Source organism: Oncorhynchus kisutch, linkage group LG7 (assembly GCF_002021735.2).
Source record: "Oncorhynchus kisutch isolate 150728-3 linkage group LG7, Okis_V2, whole genome shotgun sequence".
Taxonomy (NCBI): Eukaryota; Metazoa; Chordata; class Actinopteri; order Salmoniformes; family Salmonidae; genus Oncorhynchus; species Oncorhynchus kisutch.
In genome coordinates, this window is record NC_034180.2 from 1,108,250 (window position 1) to 1,129,587 (window position 21,338).

Below are 21,338 nucleotides of genomic sequence, written 5' to 3' on the forward strand. Positions count from 1 at the left end.
AACCGGGTTTTAGAATAGGTTCTGGTGGACTAAAACACTATATTAATGGAGACATTATTTGTGTAATCTCCGGGAATTTCATATAGCCTTTCTTTCGACGTTCTTTCACTGCAAAGTATAATTGGATTAGAATGAAACATTTACAGTATTAGAGGTCATTTGAATTAAATAGTCATTCATAGACGTTGGGGATTGACATCAAACACCGGCTTCCATGCGAGTATGACGATTGTGTGAGGGTGGGTGCAACATTTAGGCTACAGCAAACCCAGCGCTGGTGAGCGCGCCATTGCGCACATCATGTGTTCAGGGCGAGGGCACAGAGTTTATGTCCTCGTGCAATACATGAGCCAAACGTTTCTTTTATCGGTATACTTGTCATAATAACGCATGGTTGGAATTTACGACACGTGAAACGGATAACTCTCGGATAATGTTAAAATGTGATCTTGGCTTTTGCCCTAACTGCTCGGGGGGCAGCGAACAACGCTGATGACAGGTTTTTTGACAGTGCTCCTTTTTTGCATTCGTTTATTGGAGCGCAGGACAAAGGTATTTACAAATATTCAATTGTCTACCATTAGCCTACATTGTGTAGGTTATGTTCGGGTACAATATTGGATATTTGACAAACTACAAGTTTATCACTAAAAAGTAAAGGTTCTAGGGAGTTCCTGCGACAGTCTGACTTCTAAACTTGTTTTGTTGTATGCCCAATGCATATGCCTGGTGATTAAATGTATTTAGCCTAAACCACGGCTTCTTTTTACATTGCCTTCTGTCATATTATTCAGCCACACAGTGAAATGATCGGATCGAAGTGCTTCTTTATGAAACAAAGTCCACGCGTGGCACACTGCCACTGTTTATAACCGACATATGCCTTTGTCAATCACAGGAGTTTGGAAATAGATTGTTGACTTGTGATGACTCATCCAGCCTACTGACATTGACGTTAAAAAGATATTAAAAACACGTTTTTTTTCAATAGCTTGTCCTCACACGGGACACGTGGCACAATTGACTTATTGGTCAATTAACTGTAAATGACATTTAAACCAATTGGTGCTGAAGTAACACGTCTGTAGATCAGACAACTAGCAGGCTATTTTGCCTTGATCTGGAGAGTATCTGACTCTTAAAGTTACAATAACCGTTGTGGCTTTAGAAGCTATCCCTAACCAGTAAACATTGTTACCTATTTCAGAAATTCAAGAAGAAAGCTCGCTCTGTGTTAACGTTCAGATCTATCAACTAAAAACGGGTTTATTAAGAATATTTAGTGATAAATGCCAGAACTGTATGTTCTTCTGTTATTTTCCAATGAATGTATAAAAAAAGTGACTTTCTCCCAGAAGCTGTCAATAGTTAAAGTACTTTCACTTTCACATAGTTTTGGCTGTGATCCAGCTTGGGGAAAACATCTAGCTCTGGGCGTTGACCAGCGCTAGAAAAAAACCTTCCTGTGGATTTTGAACTACAAGGCATTCCAGTGTGTCTTCTTTTTTTGTGATTGTTTCTAGAAAAGTGTGCGATGGATCTGTCTCTTCTGGGGTTTCCATTACTATCAACACCAGTGTCTGAACATTGAGCTCTGGAATTGCTTCATAATATTAAGGTATACCACCGTATGTTTTTAACAGAGCGCTTGTAATGTAGCATTAACCTTGCATAGGCAGGAGTGTAGCTGTTATTGTATGACACCAAGCCCTGAGGTTTATCTATACACTTTCACTTTCACGAGTCAAGTGCATTGCTAAGATTACGATTCATTTATTAAAACAGCCGGGCGATGACATCATTCATTTTACTGCTTTGAGGGTAAATCCAATAATGTTGTTATGTCTTCATTACATCACTATTGCACACTGGGAAATCTCTGTATTGTAATGGTGCCCAGAGTGGGATTGACACTTGGTTCCATGCCATTAGAATATATATTTGGGAATTTGAATGCTTCAAACATACATGCCGGGGTGCACCACTCCTGTCCTCAAGGGCCACAGTTTGGTATTCCTTCAGTCATCCAATGACATACAGTAGCAGGCAAAAGTTTGGACACACCTACCCATTCTATTGTTTTTCATAATTTGAACTATTTTCTACATTGTAGAATAATACTGAAGACATAAAAACTATGAAATAACACATATGGAATAATGTACTAACCCAAAAAGTGTTAAACAAATCAATATGTATTTTAGATTCTTCAAAGTAGCCACCATTTGCCTAGCTTTGCAGACTATTGGTATTCAAATCAAATTTTATTTGTCACATACACATGGTTAACAGATGTTAATGTGAGTGTAGCGAAATGCTTGTGCTTCTAGTTCCGACAATGCAGTAATAACCAACGAGTAATCTAACCTAACAATTTCACAACTACCTTATACACACAAGTGTAAAGGAATGAAGAACATGTACATAAAGATATATGAATGAGTGATGGTACAGAATGGCATAGGCAAGATGCAGTAGATGGTATCGAGTACAGTATATACATATGAGATGAGTAATGTAGGGTATGTAGACAATATATTAAGTGGCATTGTTTAAAGTGGCTAGTGATATTTTTTTACATCAATTTTTCCATTTATTAAAGTGGCTGGATTTGAGTCAGTATGTTGGCAGCAGCCACTCAATGTTAGTGGTGGCTGTTTAACAGTCAGATGGCCTTGAGATAGAAGCTGTTTTTCAGTCTCTCGGTCCCTGCTTGCACCTGTACTGACCTCGCCTTCTGGATGATAGCGGGGTGAACAGGCAGTGGCTCGGGTGGTTGTTATCCTTTATGGCCTTCCTGTGACATCGGGTGGTGTAGGTGTCCCGGTGATGCGTTGAGCAGACCTCACTACCCTTTGGAGAGCCTTACGGTTGTGGGCGGAGCAGTTGCCGTACCAGGCGGTGATACAGCCCGACAGGATGCTCTTGATTGTGCATCTGTAAAGGTTTGTGAGTGCTTTTGGTGACAAGCTGAATTCTCTCAACCAGCTTCACCTGGAATGCTTTTTCAACAGTCTTGAAGGAGTTCCCACATATCCTGAGCATCCCTTCACTCTGCGGTCCAACTCATCCCAAACCATCTCAATTGGGTTGAGGTCAGGTGATTGTGGAGGCCAGGTCATCTGATGCAGCACTCATCACTCTCCTTATTGTTCAAATAGCCCTGACACAGCCTGGAGGTGTGTTTTGGGTCATTGTCCTGTTGAAAAACAAATGATTGCTGCATAATGCTGTGGTAGCCATGCTGGCTAAGTGTGCCTTGAATTCTAAATAAATCACAGACAGTGTCACCAGCAAAGCGCCATCACACTGCCTCCTCCATTATTCTCAGTGGGAACCACACATTCGGAGATCATCCGTTCACCTACTTTGCGTCTCACAAAGACACAGCGTTTGGAACCAAAAATCTGAAATTTTGGTTCCATTGGTGTCCTTTAGATTTGGGGCGGTAGGTAGTCTAGTGGTTAGAGCGTTGGGCCAGTAACCGAAAGGGTGTTGGATCGAATCCCTGAGCTGACAAGGTAAAAATGTCATTCTGCCCCTGAATAAGGCAGTTAACCCACTGTTCCACTGTAGGCTATCATTGTAAATAAGAATTTGTTCTTAACTGACTTGCCTAGTTAAATAAAAAAAATAGTGGTTTCTTTGCAGCAATTTGACCATAAAGGCCTGAATCACGCAGTCTCCTCCGAACAGTTGATGTTGAGATGTGTCTGTTACTTGAAGTCTGTGAAGCATTTCACTGCAAATTGAGGTGCAGTTAACTCTAATGAACTTATCTTTTGCAGCAGCGGTAACTCTGGGTCTTCCTTTCCTGTGGCGGTCCTCGTGAGAGTCAGTTTCATGTTGGCGCTTGATGGTTTTAGCGACTTCACTTGAAGAAACTTTCAAAGTTCTTGACATTTTCCAGATTGACTGACCTTCATGTCTTAAGAGAAACGACAGTCCATCATTACTTTTTCTTATTTGAGCAGTTTTTGCCATAATATGGACTTGGACTTGGATCTTCTGGATACCACCCCTACCTTGTCACAATACAACTGATTGGCTCAAACGCATTAAGAAGGAAAGAAATTCCACAAATTAACTTTTAACAAGGAACACCTGTTAATTGAAATGCATTCCAGGTGACTACCTCATGAAGCTGGTTGATAGAATGCCAAGAGTGTGCAAAGCTGTCATCAAGGCAAAGGGTGGCTACTTTGAAGAATCTCAAATGTAACATATTTTGATTTGTTTAACACTTTTTTGGTCACTACATGATTCCATATGTGTTATTTCATAGTTTGATGTCGTCACTATTATTCTACAATGTAGAAAATAGTAAAAACAAAGAAATCCTTGAATGAGTAGGTGTGTCCAAAATTTTGACAGGTACAGTGCATTAATCAATTAGGGACCAGGGAGAAACAAGAACCAGCAAGTGGAACTTGAGGAGCTGATTTGTGCACCCCTAATAAAAATATGAATACATACATGCCTTTGTGACATTTTTGTTGTATTTATTTAACCTTTATTTTACTAAGCAAGTCAGTTTTAAGAACAAATTCTGATTTACAATGATGGCCTTCCCCGGCCAAACCCTAACACGGACGACGCTGGGCCAATTGTGCTCCACCCAATTGTGCGCCACCACTCCCAATCACGGCCAGTTGTGATACAGCCTGGATTATAAAGTCACAACCTGTATTATTTCAGACTCCTGATTTGGCAATTTCATTTGTATTTTTTTACCATATGACTTATAAATAGCTTAGAGAGATTACCACAATCATAACAAAATAAACGAAGGACATATTAGTTCATTGTGTTGTGTGTTACGTTGTGTATCATCCCTGTATTCATCCGTACCTCTTCTATTAAAGCTGCCTGAGTGCCACCGCACATTTGCCCATTGCTGGTGCTGCTGAAACACACGGGATGACAATACATGACGTTAAAGAGCTTCAGTCAGAGTTGAAAAACTTGAAAAGTACCATAGAAGTAAGACTACAGCTAATGAATATCCTGTAGTCCTGGTATGGCGCATTTGGTGTGAAATGAGGGTAAAGGCGGAATTTTCAAAGGACTAGTAACATGTGTGTGACATTGACGGATAAGAAAAAATAATTCATACAAATGGTTTTCTTTCTTGTCAGAAATCAGATGCCTGTTTGTATGCTCCTACCAACGATGACATCTACAATGTAAGTTCTTGTAGCAATATGCAATAAATATAACTTTTTTTTTTTTGGTCCTTTGAAAATGCGGTGTGGGGCGTCATGGAAAAAAAGGGTCCAGTGTGTTAGAAATGCCAGGGCCGATTTCTGGTCCCAGTCCTCCCCTGTTTGTAATGCCATGATTAGAACACACCTCTTTTGCATACTTTTATAGATTTCCAGATCAATGTTTTATAGTCTGTGTATATACTGTAACACAGCCTGTGGTTCTGTTCTTCCCCAGGACAACTGCATCTTTAAGTTCATGCACTGTTATTTATTGGAGTTGGAGGTTGTCCTGTTCGAGGACATGTCGGTCACAGATAACTACCATGACGAAATAAAAACATCCATCTACCATCGGAAAAAACAATTGGAAGAACATGAACGCCAATATGTAAGTCAACCTTTAAATAAAGTTCTGAAGTTTATCCCAAATATGTGTTGTGAAAAGTCCTGACTCTCCATACTTCCAATGGTTCAACAACAATACATTTTTGATTGGCATTCATTTGATTAGCAGCAACAGTATTTTGAATGCCAATGTCACTCTGCTTTCCAATTGCTTCTCTTTTTTTTCTGCATTTACAGAACAGTTCTAGATGCTCACCGTGTGAGGCACAGAGAGTTGCCAACTCCACAATATTCCTCTACAACCTGGAGCGCCTTTTGGAGAGAATAGGGCAAACTGTCAGTTGAATATATTGTAAATATGTGTTTAAATTGTTTTTCATAAATAATGTAGCAAACAATGTCATGTGTGTGTTATTCTACCTTTGGTCATGATAGTATGTGAAGAAATTGTGACAGCTAGTGCTCGTGTCCAAATGTATATTACCTCTCAGTTCAAGTGTAATTGTAACTAGCTGTTTATATTTTTGTATATAATCAAATATAACTTTTACATCTGTACTTTTGTCATATTTATTAACACATTTTATTGAAATGCCTATTTGGAGCTTTACATGTTTTTGTTTCATCGTCCATGTCATATACACACTAACTGTCACTAATTGTCACTAACTAGTTTCCCTTGAGTTCTTGTCAGTATGTCAAAATTGCGCATCCTGAATCAAAATAAAATCCCAGAAAACATAAACATGTTGATTTGATCATTTCCTAGAATATGGGTGCCTGGCAGAAGTTGAAATAAGGACATGAAGTGGGACTGTGCCTCAAAGAAACAGGAAGCTGTGCCGTGCTCCATTTCCTGATACTGTGGCAGATGACGATATGAAACTAAAGCTCTCCAGTACAACTTTCTGGCACGCATCCATTTTGTAATAGTTCTGTTTTTTTCATGATGGAGAACTACAGGATTTTTTTTGCATTTCAATAAAATAACGTTTTCAGTAAAACATTTTATTGCTAGAACAAAAAGGAACGAAAAGGAACGGATGGTGTGAAACTGGTCACTGCTCTCAGACTAAGGTCCCGGGCTCGGAGTCCTCAAGGGGCACTGAAGGGGCGCCCTGCTCTCCTGGTTTTGGGAGACTGTGCAGAGAAGAGACACTAACTCCTTCAGGAAGGGCACTCTAGGAAAAGGATGCTTCATTTTGACCCCACTTGTCTTCGGAGTTGGACAGAGAGGTTTGGATGGACTGTGCCTTCACTACTGCCACTCTGCAACGACACAAAGGGAGTTCTCTCTTTACATATACAGACCGGCGAAGAACTACCTGCTGCTGACAAGATGGTCGCCTCTCTCCTCTCCATCTTCACCACCTCGACTTCGCTGGTGATCTTCCCGATGACAAAGTCCTTGGTCCTCACTCGGCGTATGGACTCCACGAGGCCCCTGGGGTTCTCGGCTAAGTAGTCCATCATCCTACCGGTCTTCTTGCTGTTCCCCACCCTGCAGCAGATGTCCTCGGCGTCGAACTACCTCAGTAGATCAGTTCCCTACTAGGAAACAATGAGGCGAGAATGTGTGTGCGCACGTGCGTGTTCTTATTTGGACATTCCTGCCGCAGAGAGATCAACATCCATTGCCCTAATAAGATACAGACATTATGAAAAGATGAACACAGATATTAACATCCATCCCAAGCAATTTAATCAGACAGGAATGCAACACATTGCAAAGCGCAAACAAAGATATTTAACATACAGGAAGAGCTTTGGATGCTTTTGAATCCAAGACAGTGACCTTGGATAAAGCATAAAAACAGAATAAAAAAGGATATAAAAATAAATATTATGATACAAAGGGGTTATGGTTTGGTTTTCAATTGACTGATTGTGGAGGGAAAATAAAGGAAAACAATATTTTTTAAACAAAAGTAAAGTTATATACAGCATGTGATAGATAGTAATTCAACAAATTTTGTGAGACACATTACGATTGAGTTTATTATTGTACAAAAAAATATGAGGTGGTCTTAAAAGCAACCATGATTGAGAATGAGAGGAGAACATATTCATGGAATTAAATCATATTTACAGTAAGCTCACTCAGGCTCCTTAAGGGACAGACAGCCTTCTACAAAAGAGACCTGAGGGAACATGAACAACAAGCTAAACGTGAAAGTCTGTTCAGCTTTTTCGCGAACATATAGAACCTTTTCAAGGCTTCCTTCAAGCCATGTCTGACGCAAATTAGTTACTGTGTTTACATGTGCCAATGTGACTAACCTTAAAGGCATTTCATAAACAGAGCATGACAAAGTATAAGGCATTTCATAAACAGAGCATGAGAAAGTATGCTCAATTGGCAAGCAACCCGCTTCGCAGATATTACAAACGATGACTCAGCGAAGAAGAAAATGACAAAGGAACACCTGAACAAGAAATACGGACAAACTTAACTCAGACAAAACAGTGTGTCCTAGCAACGTTACATAACAGGGCCAATATCACCTACAACCTTTCATTTCTTTTTTACATCTGGACCTGCAGCGCATGGCTATAGACAATTTATATTGCTACTATATTTACTGCTTGGATTAGATTTACGTCAGGAATCATATGGTTTGTTTTTACACCGGCTGTGTCCTGTTTCCCTACACTTCTCCCAAAGTGTGCACATGCACACTCCCTGTGGAGGGTGGAGAATCAGGACGTAGCCATCTTAGTTCCTACATATAGGTTGGGTTCAGGAGTCAACCTTCCCATAGGTCCCCTCCGGCGGCCGGTAGATCTTGGGGAATGCCATCAGCTGCAGCATGTTGAAGGCATACTTCCGGCATTTAATATTCTTTTGCACATTCTCAATCCGACATCCCTCCCTGGTTTGGTGGTGTGGCCATGATGACAAAAAGGAGGGAAGAAGAATGAAATGAAATTATGAATAATTTTCTCAAAAAGGGGGTCTGTGTTTTGAGTATGGAAAACAACAACCAACAACTGAGTAACAGACGGACAGATGGGAAGCAGATGACAGACAGACAACAATTAAGTATCACCCGTAGGACAGCTAAGGTAAGGGACTGTACGTTATTCATAATAAGGGATACATCGAGAAAATCAGACCTCTCTGAAATTAAAATGGATGACCCTAATTTAGTCCAAATATATTTTCACTTGACCCTCCCTGAACGCTTGAAAAAAGTGATCCTCCCTCTATCCAAAATAATAATTAAACGTAGTATAGCTAAGAACATGCCTACCTTTCCCCCCACTCCTAGGACAGACCAGAGCCTTAGATATACAGATTGACAAACCGTTTTTTCACCTCGAGAGTGTTACATGGCGACATTGGGATTTTGATTGCGAGCTGGAAGGTCGTGGGTTCGCAGACCACCATGGACAAGCTTACTCTCCTTATGGCCTCTCAATGGCCATGGAGCTCTTGGTGCAACATGATGCCCGTGCAAATTATTATTTAAAACTGGGTTTGTCAAACTACGTCTAGGGAGGGACAAACAACCAAAATCCCAGCAATTCTGCAGCCTAGGCAAGATCAAAATGTGCCCCCTTTTTCCACAGATAGAGGATATGTTACCAGAAATTCTCATGTGGTCCATTATACGACTATCTAACATTATTTGCCTATATCAGCCCATACTATCTATCTATATATATATATATATTAGTTTGAAACACTGTCTTGCAGTACTTGATTTTAGAAACTATGATGTTTGGTGTTAGAGCTCAGTGTAGCCAGCTGGAGAAAGCGATTCGCAGGCCAAGATAAAATAAATGACGCCTATCTATATTTAATTCCAGTCAATGTAAATAGCCACATTTTTGCATGCATCCGGCCCATAAATTCAGAACTGTTCGTGTGTATAGACTGTTAGACTGCTGTTAGTGTGTATAGACTGTTAGACTGCTGTTAGTGTGTATAGACTGTTAGACTGCTGTTAGTGTGTATAGACTGTTAGACTGCTGTTAGTGTGTATAGACTGTTAGACTGCTGTTAGTGTGTATAGACTGTTAGACTGCTGTTAGTGTGTATAGATGGTTAGACTGCTGTTAGTGTGTATAGACGGTTAGACTGCTGTTAGTGTGTTTAGATGGTTAGACTGCTGTTAGTGTGTTTAGACGGTTAGACTGCTGTTCGTGTGTTTAGATGGTTAGACTGCTGTTAGTGTGTATAGACTGTTAGACTGCTGTTAGTGTGTTTAGACGGTTAGACTGCTGTTAGTGTGTATAGACTGTTAGACTGCTACTGTTATTCTGTCTCCCTTCCTCCCTCCCTCTAGTCTGTAAACATCCCATACCCGTTTGCTCAGTCAGTAGCGCACATCCCATACCTGGCAGCATGTCCAAGTGAATCATTTTCCAATTCTGTCAACTCGTTTGGATTTTATTAGTGGATAATTATCTTTGATCTCCCTTCCTCCCTCCCTCTAGTCTGTAAACATCCCATCCCATACCTGGCTGAGACTGAGAAATGTTTGTGCACTGTGCCTGCACTGTTAGCTGAAATCACTCCTACACTCTGGGACCATTCCTATTCCCTGGGATCGCTCCTACATTCTGGGATCATTCCTATTCCCTGGGATCGCACCTACATTCTGGGATCATTCCTATTCCCTGGGATCGCTCCTACACTTTGGGACCATTCCTATTCCCTGGGATCGCTCCTACATTCTGGGACCATTCCTATTCCCTGGGATCGCTCCTACATTCTGGGATCATTCCTATTCCCTGGGATCGCTCCTACATTCTGGGATCGCTCCTACATTCTGGGATCACTCCTGCAGTTGCTGTTTTAGAGACAGAATAACAGTAGCAGTCTAACAGTCTATACACACTAACAGCAGTCTAACCATCTAAACACACTAACAGCAGTCTAACCGTCTAAACACACTAACAGCAGTCTAACCATCTAAACACACTAACAGCAGTCTAACCGTCTAAACACACTAACAGCAGTCTAACCGTCTAAACACACTAACAGCAGTCTAACAGTCTATACACACTAACAGCAGTCTAACAGTCTATACACACTAACAGCAGTCTAACCATCTAAACACACTAACAGCAGTCTAACCGTCTAAACACACTAACAGCAGTCTAACAGTCTATACACACTAACAGCAGTCTAACAGTCTATACACACTAACAGCAGTCTAACAGTCTATACACACTAACAGCAGTCTAACAGTCTATACACACTAACAGCAGTCTAACAGTCTATACACACTAACATCAGTCTAACAGTCTATACACACTAACAGCAGTCTAACAGTCTATACACACTAACAGCAGTCTAACAGTCTATACACACTAACAGCAGTCTAACGGAGAGAGAGAAAACAACTGCTTTTGAAGTGTCCTGGAGCATATCAGTACTGATTTATACGGCTCTATTTTCCCCCTGCTCATCAGGATCCTACTATGCTCTACTTTAGAGTAAAGGGGGAGATAGTTGGAGTGGGGAAGAAGAGTGAGGGGGTTACACTTCCACTATTCCAGAGGACATAGGAATCGTTGAAAAGATGTAGTACATTACTAAAATGTAGAATCTTAGTAAATAAATCACAGTCTCTATGAAGAGGAGGGTCCCTCAACTGACAGAGGTCAACTGGAGGTTATGATAAGAACGTGCTGCTTGGAGCTGCTTGGAGTTAATACTGGAGTGTGTAACAGTGTGATCGGCTTCAGTTACGCTGTTAGCACTTTGGTATCTGTGCCAGAGCAGCCAACCAGAACGCAATGCTAGCTCTCAGAACGTTAGCTCTCTGTCATTGACAAGAAGAGATAACTGTTTATCGCCAGTCCTTCTGATAGTATTATATGGCCAATGCTTTTGGTAGGGGAGAAAAAAAGACTCCAAGGTTCAACAGTATGGTATCTGTGAAAATAGAGAAAGCTAATATGTCTTAGCGGAGAGAATTGATTTTCTTAATCCCTTACATTCTAAATCGATTCCATCCTATCCTCAAGCCTGCTAGTCGGATTAACAGTCGAAAGCTTGTGTTTGATTGTACAAATTAAATTATGTATCCACCCAATTACCTTTTCAAAGCAAAATCAATGAAATCACACAAATTCCAGACTCCCTCCCTCCCAAAAAACAAGCTGCACAGACAAAAATCACCACCTGACGCACACAAGGTTAGTACATGGCATCATCAGCAACTTTATTGATATTTTGCAAGCAGAAAAACAAGACTTAAAATTAACCACACGACCAGCAGGTGTGAGCTGACAAGCAGTAGGGCGATGGGGTAGAAGTGTCGCGAGGCCGGCTTGTTCTCCGCTACAGAGCACGCCGCCTCGGGGTCCGAATCCCACTGACACACTACTTCTCCCTGGGTGTGCCGACTGCAGGGCGAGGGGGCGAGGGGCGAGGAGGTGAGACAGAGAATAGACAGAAAGAACCGTTGGGTTAGTAAAGGAGAGACCGCTGACATGGGCCAAAGACAACCAGCAAGCACAGACGCATGAATGGATGGATTAATGGATGAATGGGTAAATGGAAAGATGAATGGGTAAATGGAAAGATGAATGGATGAATGGGTAAATGGAAAGATGAATGGATGAATGGGTAAATGGAAAGATGAATGGAATAATGGGTAAATGGAAAGATGAATGGATGAATGGGTAAATGGAAAGATGAATGGGTAAATGGAAAGATGAATGGATGAATGGGCAAATGGAAAGATGAATGGATGAATGGGTAAATTGAAAGATGAATGGATGAATGGGTAAATGGAAAGATGAATGGGTAAATGGAAAGATGAATGGATGAATGGGTAAATGGAAAGATGAATGGGTAAATGGGTAAATGGAAAGATGAATGGAAGAGTGTAAGTCCCACATGAATAGAGGAGTTGAAGTATGAAGGGGGTGAGTAGAGGCAGGCACGATCATGTATCTGGATCTCTCCTCTTTCAATGATTTACTTGAAAATGATTTGGACAAAGCTTTGGATGCATTCTGTTGCACCTGTTTGATTTCATGTAGCCAACAGAAAGGGACATTTAAAGATCTCAACCCAAAACTTAAGGAAATGTGATAAGCCTTACCCCCACATATCCAGAACAAGCCATGGTGAAACCAGACCATTGTGGAGTTAGAATGTACACTTGGGTTCAGACTATGTCAATATTTAAACAAGACATGGATAAAATAAGGGAACAGTGTCAGTAAATTTATTGACAGAGAGATAGTCAAGCTTCATGAACATTTAATATTTATTTAACTAGGCAAGTCAGTTAAGAACAAATTCTTATTTACAATGACAACCTAGGAACAGTGGGTTAACTGCCTTCTTCAGGGACAGAACGACAGATTTTTACCTTGTCAGCTCGGGGAGTTGATCTAGTGTTATTTATCACTTACAGTACTTATTGTACTTTATGTTAAAGTTAACTGTCCAGTGTTTCCAGATTTATATGAACTATGACCTACACTGAGTGTACAAAACATTAGGAACACCTGCTTTTTCCATGACAGACTGACCAGTTGAATCCAGGTGAAAGCTATGATCCATTGATGTCACTTGTTAAATCTACTTCAATCAGTGTAGAATGTAGATGAAGGGGAGGAGACAGGTTTAAGAAGGATTTATAAGCCTTGAGACAATTGAGACATGGATTGTGTTTGTGTGCCATTCAGAGGGTGAATGGGCAAGACAAAAGATTGAAGTGCCTTTGAACGGGGTATCATCTGTGCTGTATCGTTTTTGTTACATTTCACACGGTGTATGTTGTTGCACATAGTGGGTGTGATAGCATTTCTGCAGGCAAAAGACTGGCATTTGACTTCCCCAGATATTTGATCCACATCTGTTTTACTCATGGGAATATCAACAACAAGCCACATTCAACTGACCATTTACATTATGTGGTGATCGCACAGGCTATTCTGACAAAACTACATTGAAAGAATGATCCATCATACTTACAGCTGCTCAGTACTTAAATGTATTTACTGAAGATTGAAAGTTACCGGTCCAACTTTGCATAGACGGGTCAAGCCTACAGCTATCTTCCAGTGTCACTCTGAACCATCTTGACACTGGAGCACATGGGAAAGCATATCCATTCTCAAGCTCTGATTAATCACTCTTTGTTTGAGGTTGAATTTCATTCAATCCATTCGAGGGCAAAGTGCTGAAATGTTACAATTGATGCACAGATGAAACAAAGATTCCTTCGAATGCAACGCTGCTGGTTTTTCCAAGCTCAACAGTTTCCCATGTGTAACATGAATGGTCCACCACCCAAAGGACATCCAGCCAACTTGACACAACTGTGGGAAGCATTGGGGTCAACATGGGCCAGCATCTCTGTTGGGCCAGCAACGCTTTTGACACCTTGTAGAGTCCATGGACCGACAAATTGAGACTGTTCTGAGGACTAAAGGGGGTGCAACTAAATATTAGGAATGTGTTCCTAATGTTTTGTACACTCACTGTACTTCTAAAAAATGGTAATGTTAAAAAGCAGCGTGTCTGTGTTGGAATGGTGTGGGTGTACCCCAACAACAGAATGGTGTGGGTGTACCCCAACAACAGAATGGTGTGGGTGTACCCCAACAACAGAATGGTGTGGGTGTACCCCAACAACAGAATGGTGTGGGTGTACCTCAACAACAGAATGGGTTGGGTGTATTCCAACAACAGAATGGTGTGGGTGTACCCCCACAACAGAATGGTGGGGGTGTACCCCAACAACAGAATGGTGTGGGTGTACCCCAACAACAGAATGGTGTGGGTGTACCCCAACAACAGAATGGTGTGGGCGTATACTGGTCATTAAAAATAGTCATGCACGTAGACGGCTAATTGGCCAGCTCATCCTCCTCTAAACCACTGATTGGCCAGCTCATCCTCCTCATGAGGAAATAGCAAGCATTTTTTAAATGGTCTGTTTGAGAAGTTTGAGGTGGGGTTTTTAGAGTGTAGTATAGGGTGAGTCAACAACATTATTTGGGCATGCGTTAACAGATGATTCACTCTTAAAACAGATTTTTATTGAGTAGTTACTTTAAGCACTGTACTGTATGCCTACAGCAGTGGAAAATATGGCAATGAGTCATGTTTATCACTGGGAAGAAATTCATGAACATGAATACTCCCAGTATGTCTGTGGTTAAGGCAACCAACTATACTGTATGGAGGGGTTGGTTGTTTAGCAACAAAACCAATGCATGCGCCACTATGGGGAAAAACAGACTTGGTTGCCTTAGACTGTTTATGGCTAGGGCAGAATACTGCCCCCGTTGGTGAAATGCGTGCCCATAGTAAACAGAAGAAAAATCTGTAAGAAATTGCTAATATATGCATATAATAAATATTATTGAATAGAAAACACTCTAAAGCTTCTAAAACCGTTTAAATTATGTCTGTAAGTAAAGCAGAACTCTCAGGGCACTCATTCTCCCAAACTCTCTCTTGTCATCCAAAAAGTTGGCCCAACTTTGACGTCATCGCCCCCACCCTTCCCAAGCACCTACGGTCCTGGGAACACTTCCTATGCCTTCAGCGGAGTGTCCGCTTTCAATGGGGCTTCTCATTGTGTGAATCGCGCGCTCACGAGATTAATGACGGGCCGAATCCTTTCGGTCGCGCGGGAATACAGGTTACTCTCAAGCGCAATCTGCGCCTGTGCTGTCTTTCTTTCAAGATTGATTAAACGATGCGTGTGTTTCTCTTTGTCCTGAGAATTGCGGTGAAGCTATATAGCATGCTAACGCTGTGTTCTGAACCAAGTTTGACAAGTTTAGTCGACATATAATATGTAATTTCGACGTTTTGGTGCGAACTAACTTTACTTTTTGGCTGCATTTCAACCGAAATATGTCGTGTTTGATAACCGAAAGACACAGACTTCAAAACTAAAGCTGTTTTTGGTAAGTATAAACCCTTCCAGGTCTTCTGATGGAAGAACAGCAAAGGTAAGCGAACATTTATGTGTTAAATTTGGGTTTCTGTGGAGGAGCCAAAATGCTAATTCCTGAGCGCCGACTCACATTATAGCCTAGTGAACGAAATCTGTAAAGTTAAAAATAAATGTAACACAGCTGTTTTATTAAGAAGAAGTGTATCTTTCTAAGTATATGTAGAACATGTATATTTAGTCAACGTTAATGATGTGTATTTCTGTTATCTGGCAGAGTTACCATAATTTCTCCAGGCATTGTTGTAGCATTTTTTAGCCATGACCTTCTATGTAAACCGTGATTTATGGATATAATTAGCATATTATTGAAAAAAACATAAATGTACTGTATAACATGTCCTATTCCTGTCATCTGATGAAGATATTCAAAAGGTTAGTGAATTATTTTACTTTTAATCCTGCTTTTGTGATTGCATCTATTGTTCTACAAAATGGCTATGTAAATTAGCCTATCTTTGGTGGTGGTTTGACATAAATATGTGCTATGTTTTCGCCGTAAAACATTTTAGAAATCTGACTTGGTGGCTAGATGAACAAGGTGTTTATCTTTCATTTGAGCTATTGGACTTGTTAATGTGTGGAGGTTAAATATTTCTAAGAATATTTTTTGCGTTCTGTGTGCTACTGTGTCAGTTGAGCAGTGGGGGGAGGTGCCCTAGCGGGACGTGTGGTGCCAAGTAGTTTTTAACAACATGCAAACTATATTTAGTCCAAACACCTCAAAACAAGACATGGTTTCAATAACAACTAGCCACACACGGTTTCCCCCATGGCAACGTTTTGTCATTGACGCTAGCTATCACAATCATAACAACACACACCACCCGGCCACATCATCCGTTTCGTCAGCCAACCCGTCTTATACATGAGTCACTACAAGGTGAGAGAAAGTAGTAAAGCAAAGTAGAGAACAAACTTGTCAAGTTAAACCCTTTACAATGAAGATCTGTGAAGTTATTTGGATTTTTACGAATGATCTTTGAAAGACAGGGTCCTGAAAAAGGGCTGTTTCTTTTTTTGCTGAGTTAAGTAACTCTGACGTTTTCGATTATTAGTAGTCACATAGTCTCTAATGATGATGACATTTTATAGCCATAGGCTTGTTGTAGAGCCGGTTTATTCTTGGACCGCTCCAAAGCCACAACACTGTCTAACCATAACCGGTTCTACAAGCCTCATAACGACCCTCGATATAATCAAAGCACTCCTTTTTCTCCAAACATAAACCAGTTTTATCTAACAGGTTTTTAGAAATGACTTAGTTCTCTCAGACTCTGCTTTAGTGATCATCTGAGCTGTATCTTTGTTGCCCTTGTTACAATTGTCGTTCTGCCCCTGAGCAAGGCAGTTAACCCACTGTTCCCCGGGTGCTGAAGACGTGGATGTCGATTAAGGCAGCCCCCCGCAGCTCTCTGATTCAGAGCGGTTGCGTTAATTGCGAAAGACACATTTCAGTTGAATACATTCAGTTAGACAACTGACTAGGTATCCCCCTTTCACGTGTGAACACAGTGTATGCAGTTGCACACAGTGGGTGTGATAGCATTTCTGTAAGCAAAAGACTGCCATTTGACTTCCCCAGATATTTGATCCACACTTTTTTACTCATGGGAATATCACTAACTAGCCACATTCAACTGACCATTTACATTATGTGGTGCACAGTATACAGGCTATTCTGACCAAACTATGTTGAAAGAAAGATCTATCACACTTAATTATCTCTATTTCTTGAACTGCATTGTTGGTTAAGGACTTGTAAGTAAGCATTTCACGGTAAAGTCTACACCTGTTATATTCGGCGCATGTGACAAATCAAATTTGATTTGATATTTACAGCTGCTCAGTACTAAAACATATTTACTGAAGATTGAAAGTTACCGGTCCAACTTTGCATAGACGGGTCAAGCCTACAGCCATCTTCCAGTGTCACTCTGAACCATCTTGACACTGGAACACATGGGAAAGCATATCCATTCTCAAGCTCTGATTAATCACTCTTTGTTTGAGGTTGAATTTCATTCAATCCATTCGAGGGCAAAGTGCTGAAATGTTACAATTGATGCACAGATGAAACAAAGATTCCTTACATACTCAAGCACCCAGAAACTCGCCAGGTGTAGGGTGTTTCCTCCGACACATTGGTGTGGCTGGCTTCCGGGTTAAGTGGGCATTGTGCCAATAAGCAGTGTAGCTTCGCTGGGTTGTGTTTCGAAGGACACACAGCTCTCGACCTTCACCTCTCCTGAGTCCGTACGGGGGTTGCAACAATGGGACAAGACTGTAACTACCAATTGGATACCACAAAAATGGGGAGAAAAATGGGTATAATTAAATAAATAAATGTAAAAAAGAAAGTTGTGGTGATCATGTGTTCTTCTGCCAAACTTCTCTGTTGACAGAATTGTATGCTCTCATCTCTGGGTAACCTCAGGTCACATGGTTGAGGGCTTCTGACATCACGAGGACAGACAGTGGAGAGGGTGATTATGGGAATGTGCCTGGGTGACATCATGATGCACTATAGGCCCTGTTCAAATGCTGTAGAAATGCTATATTAGGTTATCACTGATCTCACAACACTGGATAGGTGACAACATGGGTTCCTTTAGTTACAGCACTGTAGCTTTCACCCACCCAGTCACATCAGATCGGTGATTTATTTGAGAGAAGGAAGGGAGGGAATGACACATTTCTAAAGTATTCGAGCAGGGCCCATGCCAAGCTACAAAGTGGCTCTGATGTGAACTTTGACCAAGTCAAATGGGATGAGGCAGGCTTTCAGGGCGGATGCGTGGCTGCTGATACCAACTAGGGGTGGTGAAATGGCTGGAGCCAGTGAACAGTGTGATAGACATGCTGCTGCGTATTTGCACATGCCACTGAGCTCCATTAGCCAGTTGGCAGCCACATCAGCAGGATGTTTGCCAATTCCTCTGTCCTTTCAAACATTAGTTACTTTTCACAATGTGGGAATATTGGCATACGTAGAGCCTGGAGTTTTTCCCCAGTGAGGTTGGTTACTTAGCCAGGAAAGACTCCTGGGGCTTATTATAATTAGGACCAGGAGGTTTCCTGACCAGGTTACCCAATCAACTTCAGGGCCCAGAGACATTAAGGGGAATCTCAAAAGTCCATCTCTGATTCCTTCGGTAGACCTCCTCCCATTCACTCACCACCACAACCACAACATTAGAGGGAAGTGATGCAAGCAGCGGTGTAGCAGATTGGAGGTTCCTGTGCTCAGATTTCCCCCTTCAATGCTCACTTCCCACTCCATTCCTTCCTTTTGAGAATGAGGCAAGGAGAGAAGACGCGAGGAGAGAGAACACGAGGAGCCCTACTATAAATCAGGAAATAACTTTAAAGACCTCTCCCCCAAAGTTGAGTTTCTCTCTCTCACCTCCGCATGCAGTCCAGGGCTCGTATGAAGTAATCCTTGTTGAGCTGGTGCTCGTCTCTCAGCAGGGCACACTGCTCCAGGGTTACAGACATCGACGTCCTGTCTTTGGCACTTTTACAGCTGGTGAACCTGATCCCGTTCAGCCGTCGGCAGATCTGGACCAAGGGAGAAGCAGAAGAAAACACCTCAATAACGTAAACAAAAACAAACTATTTTAAACATAATGCATAACTGAAAACTACTCTGACTGTGAGGTAGAATTGGGAAGAAAAGTACCCTGGAAACTCCACTGGGAATTCAATGAAAACATGTTTTTGTTCTTATGAAAATCATTTTCACATCAAAAGTGAAAGTGCACTACTTTCTATGCAGCTGCTTATATGATGTTTCCCAGACTTCCTTTTCGGGCTCAGGTAAGTCCAGAGACCAGGGAGGGAAAGAGAAGGAAGCTCATTACAACCAGAAGGGATCTGCTTTCATTTTCCAAAGACTGTCTGAAGTCTTTGGAAATACCAGAAGAATCATTAGCCAAATACCAGAGGAATAACTACCTGGAAAGGAATGTGTGTGTTCAACAACTCCTTTAACAATAGTGTTATTAATCATGTGTGTGTGGGGTTTTCCGGATTGGTTTGGCTGGATACAGTTTATGATATAAATCGGTCACGTGTAGCTTCCATTGCTGCTCTATGCCTACCTATGTGATTAGGTAATCGGATGCCCATTCTCTGGGAGATTTCTCCTAAATCATCAGGGTTATTTGGAGCCTTGCATGGTCTTCTGCCAGATGTCGAATATGTTTATGAAGTCTTCAGTGTAGCAGGTGCATTGCATTCACAAGTTCAAAACTTCTCCTCAGGGCACCAATGTATCAACCTCCATACGTAGGGACATGAGCAGGCTGACGAGTTTGCATGAATGACGTCAAGCCAGATGTCTAAGAATAGATCCACTTGTTATATATCTTATTCTATCCTCACCGTTCCAGCGAGCCACAGTATCTCCACATTCTTCCTCTTCTTCGTCACTACATTCTGGCCCAGGGTTTTGAGTAAATCTTTCAAGTCCGTCTGCGTTTGAAAACATGGCAGACCTGTGAAAGGAAACGAAACGCGAGTTGGCTTTGGTCGGTTCATTTGGCTGCTCGACAGAGCTGTAACAGGAAGGAGTTGTGTGTGTGTGTGTGTGTGTGTGTGTGTGTGTGTGTGTGTGTGTGTGTGTGTGTGTGTGTGTGTGTGTGTGTGTGCGTGTGCGTGTGTGTGTGTTCATGCGACAGGAAGGATGCAGGTATTGATAAGATAAAGATACGGTACACTGACAACGAGAATGAGGACATCTATGGAAACTACTGACAGATGGATGACAGGAGCTGTTGTGTGGAACAACAATAACATCATCACAAACGTAGATCTCTGTTGTCGTGTATCTGTCTGCAAATCTGACCCACGTGGGTGTATTTTACAGGAGCTGAATCGATGATAGACGGGAAATGGAAATACTGGTGTGTGTGTGTGTGTGTTTGGACAGTAAAATAAAGACACATTGTATCTTATGTCTGTAATAAAACTACATTGAGTGTACAAAACACCTGCTCTTTCCATGACACAGACTGACCAGGTGGATCCAGGTGAAAGCTATGATCCCTTATTGATGTCACTTGTTAAATCCACTTCAATCAGTGTAGATGAAGGGGAGGAGACGGGTTAAAGAAGGATTTCTAAGCCTTGAGACAATTGAGACATGGATTGTGTATGCGTGCCATTCAGAGGGTGAATGGGCAAGGCAAAATATTTAAGTGCCTTTGAACGGGGGATGGAATTATGTGCCACCGGTTGTGTCAAGAACTGGAAGGATTCAACAGTTTCCTGTGTAAATCAAGAATGGTCCACCACCCAAAGGACATCCAGCCAACTTGACACCCGTGGGAAGCATTGGAGTCAACATGGGCCAGCATCCCTGAGGAACGCTTCGACACCTTGTAGAGTCTATGCCCCGACCAATTGAGGCTGTTCAAAAGGGCAAAAGTCGGGGAGTGCAATTCAATACTAGGAAGATGTTCTTAATGTTTTGTACACTCAGTGTATGTTGCTTATATACAAATGGGCATGGATCGTTACAATATACAGAACTCATTTTCTTCTGTGGGATGAAGTCAAAATGTGTTCTATAAAAAAGCAAGATGGATACTATTGCATGATGATTGATGACATTTATATACTTCTGATGTTTTTATGTTAAAGTGGCAGTTGATGCACTTACATTCTGATGGCACCTTATCGCTTAGTGATTTGTAATAACTGTCTAAAATTTCAAAGTTCCTCTGGTTTATCCTCTCTTGCAAAGAGATGTCTCCGAATCTGTACAGGGAGAATGAGAACATGAAAGGACAAATTAATCTGTACAGGGAGAATGAGAACATGAAAGGACAAATTAATC

General features: G+C 41.4%; 2 protein-coding genes and 1 pseudogene across 2 annotated transcripts in view; 1 reads left to right on the forward strand and 2 right to left on the reverse strand.

Annotated features, from left to right (window-relative positions):
• The first annotated feature begins 265 nt into the window (after positions 1-265).
• On the forward strand, positions 266-6,297 carry LOC109881903 (uncharacterized). Its single transcript, XM_020474001.2, has 6 exons — positions 266-552; positions 1,524-1,618; positions 4,866-4,983; positions 5,139-5,186; positions 5,443-5,595; positions 5,790-6,297. Exons 1-6 carry the CDS (start codon positions 493-495, stop codon positions 5,895-5,897), a joined length of 582 nt encoding a protein of 193 aa, XP_020329590.1. The 5' UTR covers positions 266-492; the 3' UTR covers positions 5,898-6,297.
• Positions 6,245-8,364, reverse strand: LOC109881898 (B-cell lymphoma/leukemia 10-like; annotated as a pseudogene).
• A 3,317-nt stretch (positions 8,365-11,681) lies between these two features.
• LOC109881902 (type II inositol 3,4-bisphosphate 4-phosphatase-like) overlaps positions 11,682-21,338 on the reverse strand; it is a 340,632-nt gene continuing 330,975 nt past the window's right edge. Inside the window, exons 21-24 of the mRNA XM_031828224.1 lie at positions 21,162-21,259; positions 19,883-19,995; positions 18,903-19,057; positions 11,682-11,915 (exon numbers count right to left, since the gene is read on the reverse strand). Coding sequence (XP_031684084.1) covers positions 11,732-11,915; positions 18,903-19,057; positions 19,883-19,995; positions 21,162-21,259 — 550 coding nt within the window. The 3' untranslated portion in view covers positions 11,682-11,731. The remainder of the gene's footprint in view (positions 11,916-18,902; positions 19,058-19,882; positions 19,996-21,161; positions 21,260-21,338) is intronic.

What these genes read in the sequence shown, in the direction of transcription:
- LOC109881903 (XM_020474001.2), top strand. Translation starts at nt 493, where the DNA reads ATGACAGGTTTTTTGACAGTGCTCCTTTTTTGCATTCGTTTATTGGAG. An exon ending in TATTGGAGCGCAGGACAAAG is followed by an intron (nt 553 to 1,523) that starts GTATTTACAAAT and finishes GATTGTTTCTAG; the next exon opens with AAAAGTGTGCGATGGATCTG. An exon ending in AATTGCTTCATAATATTAAG is followed by an intron (nt 1,619 to 4,865) that starts GTATACCACCGT and finishes CTTCTATTAAAG; the next exon opens with CTGCCTGAGTGCCACCGCAC.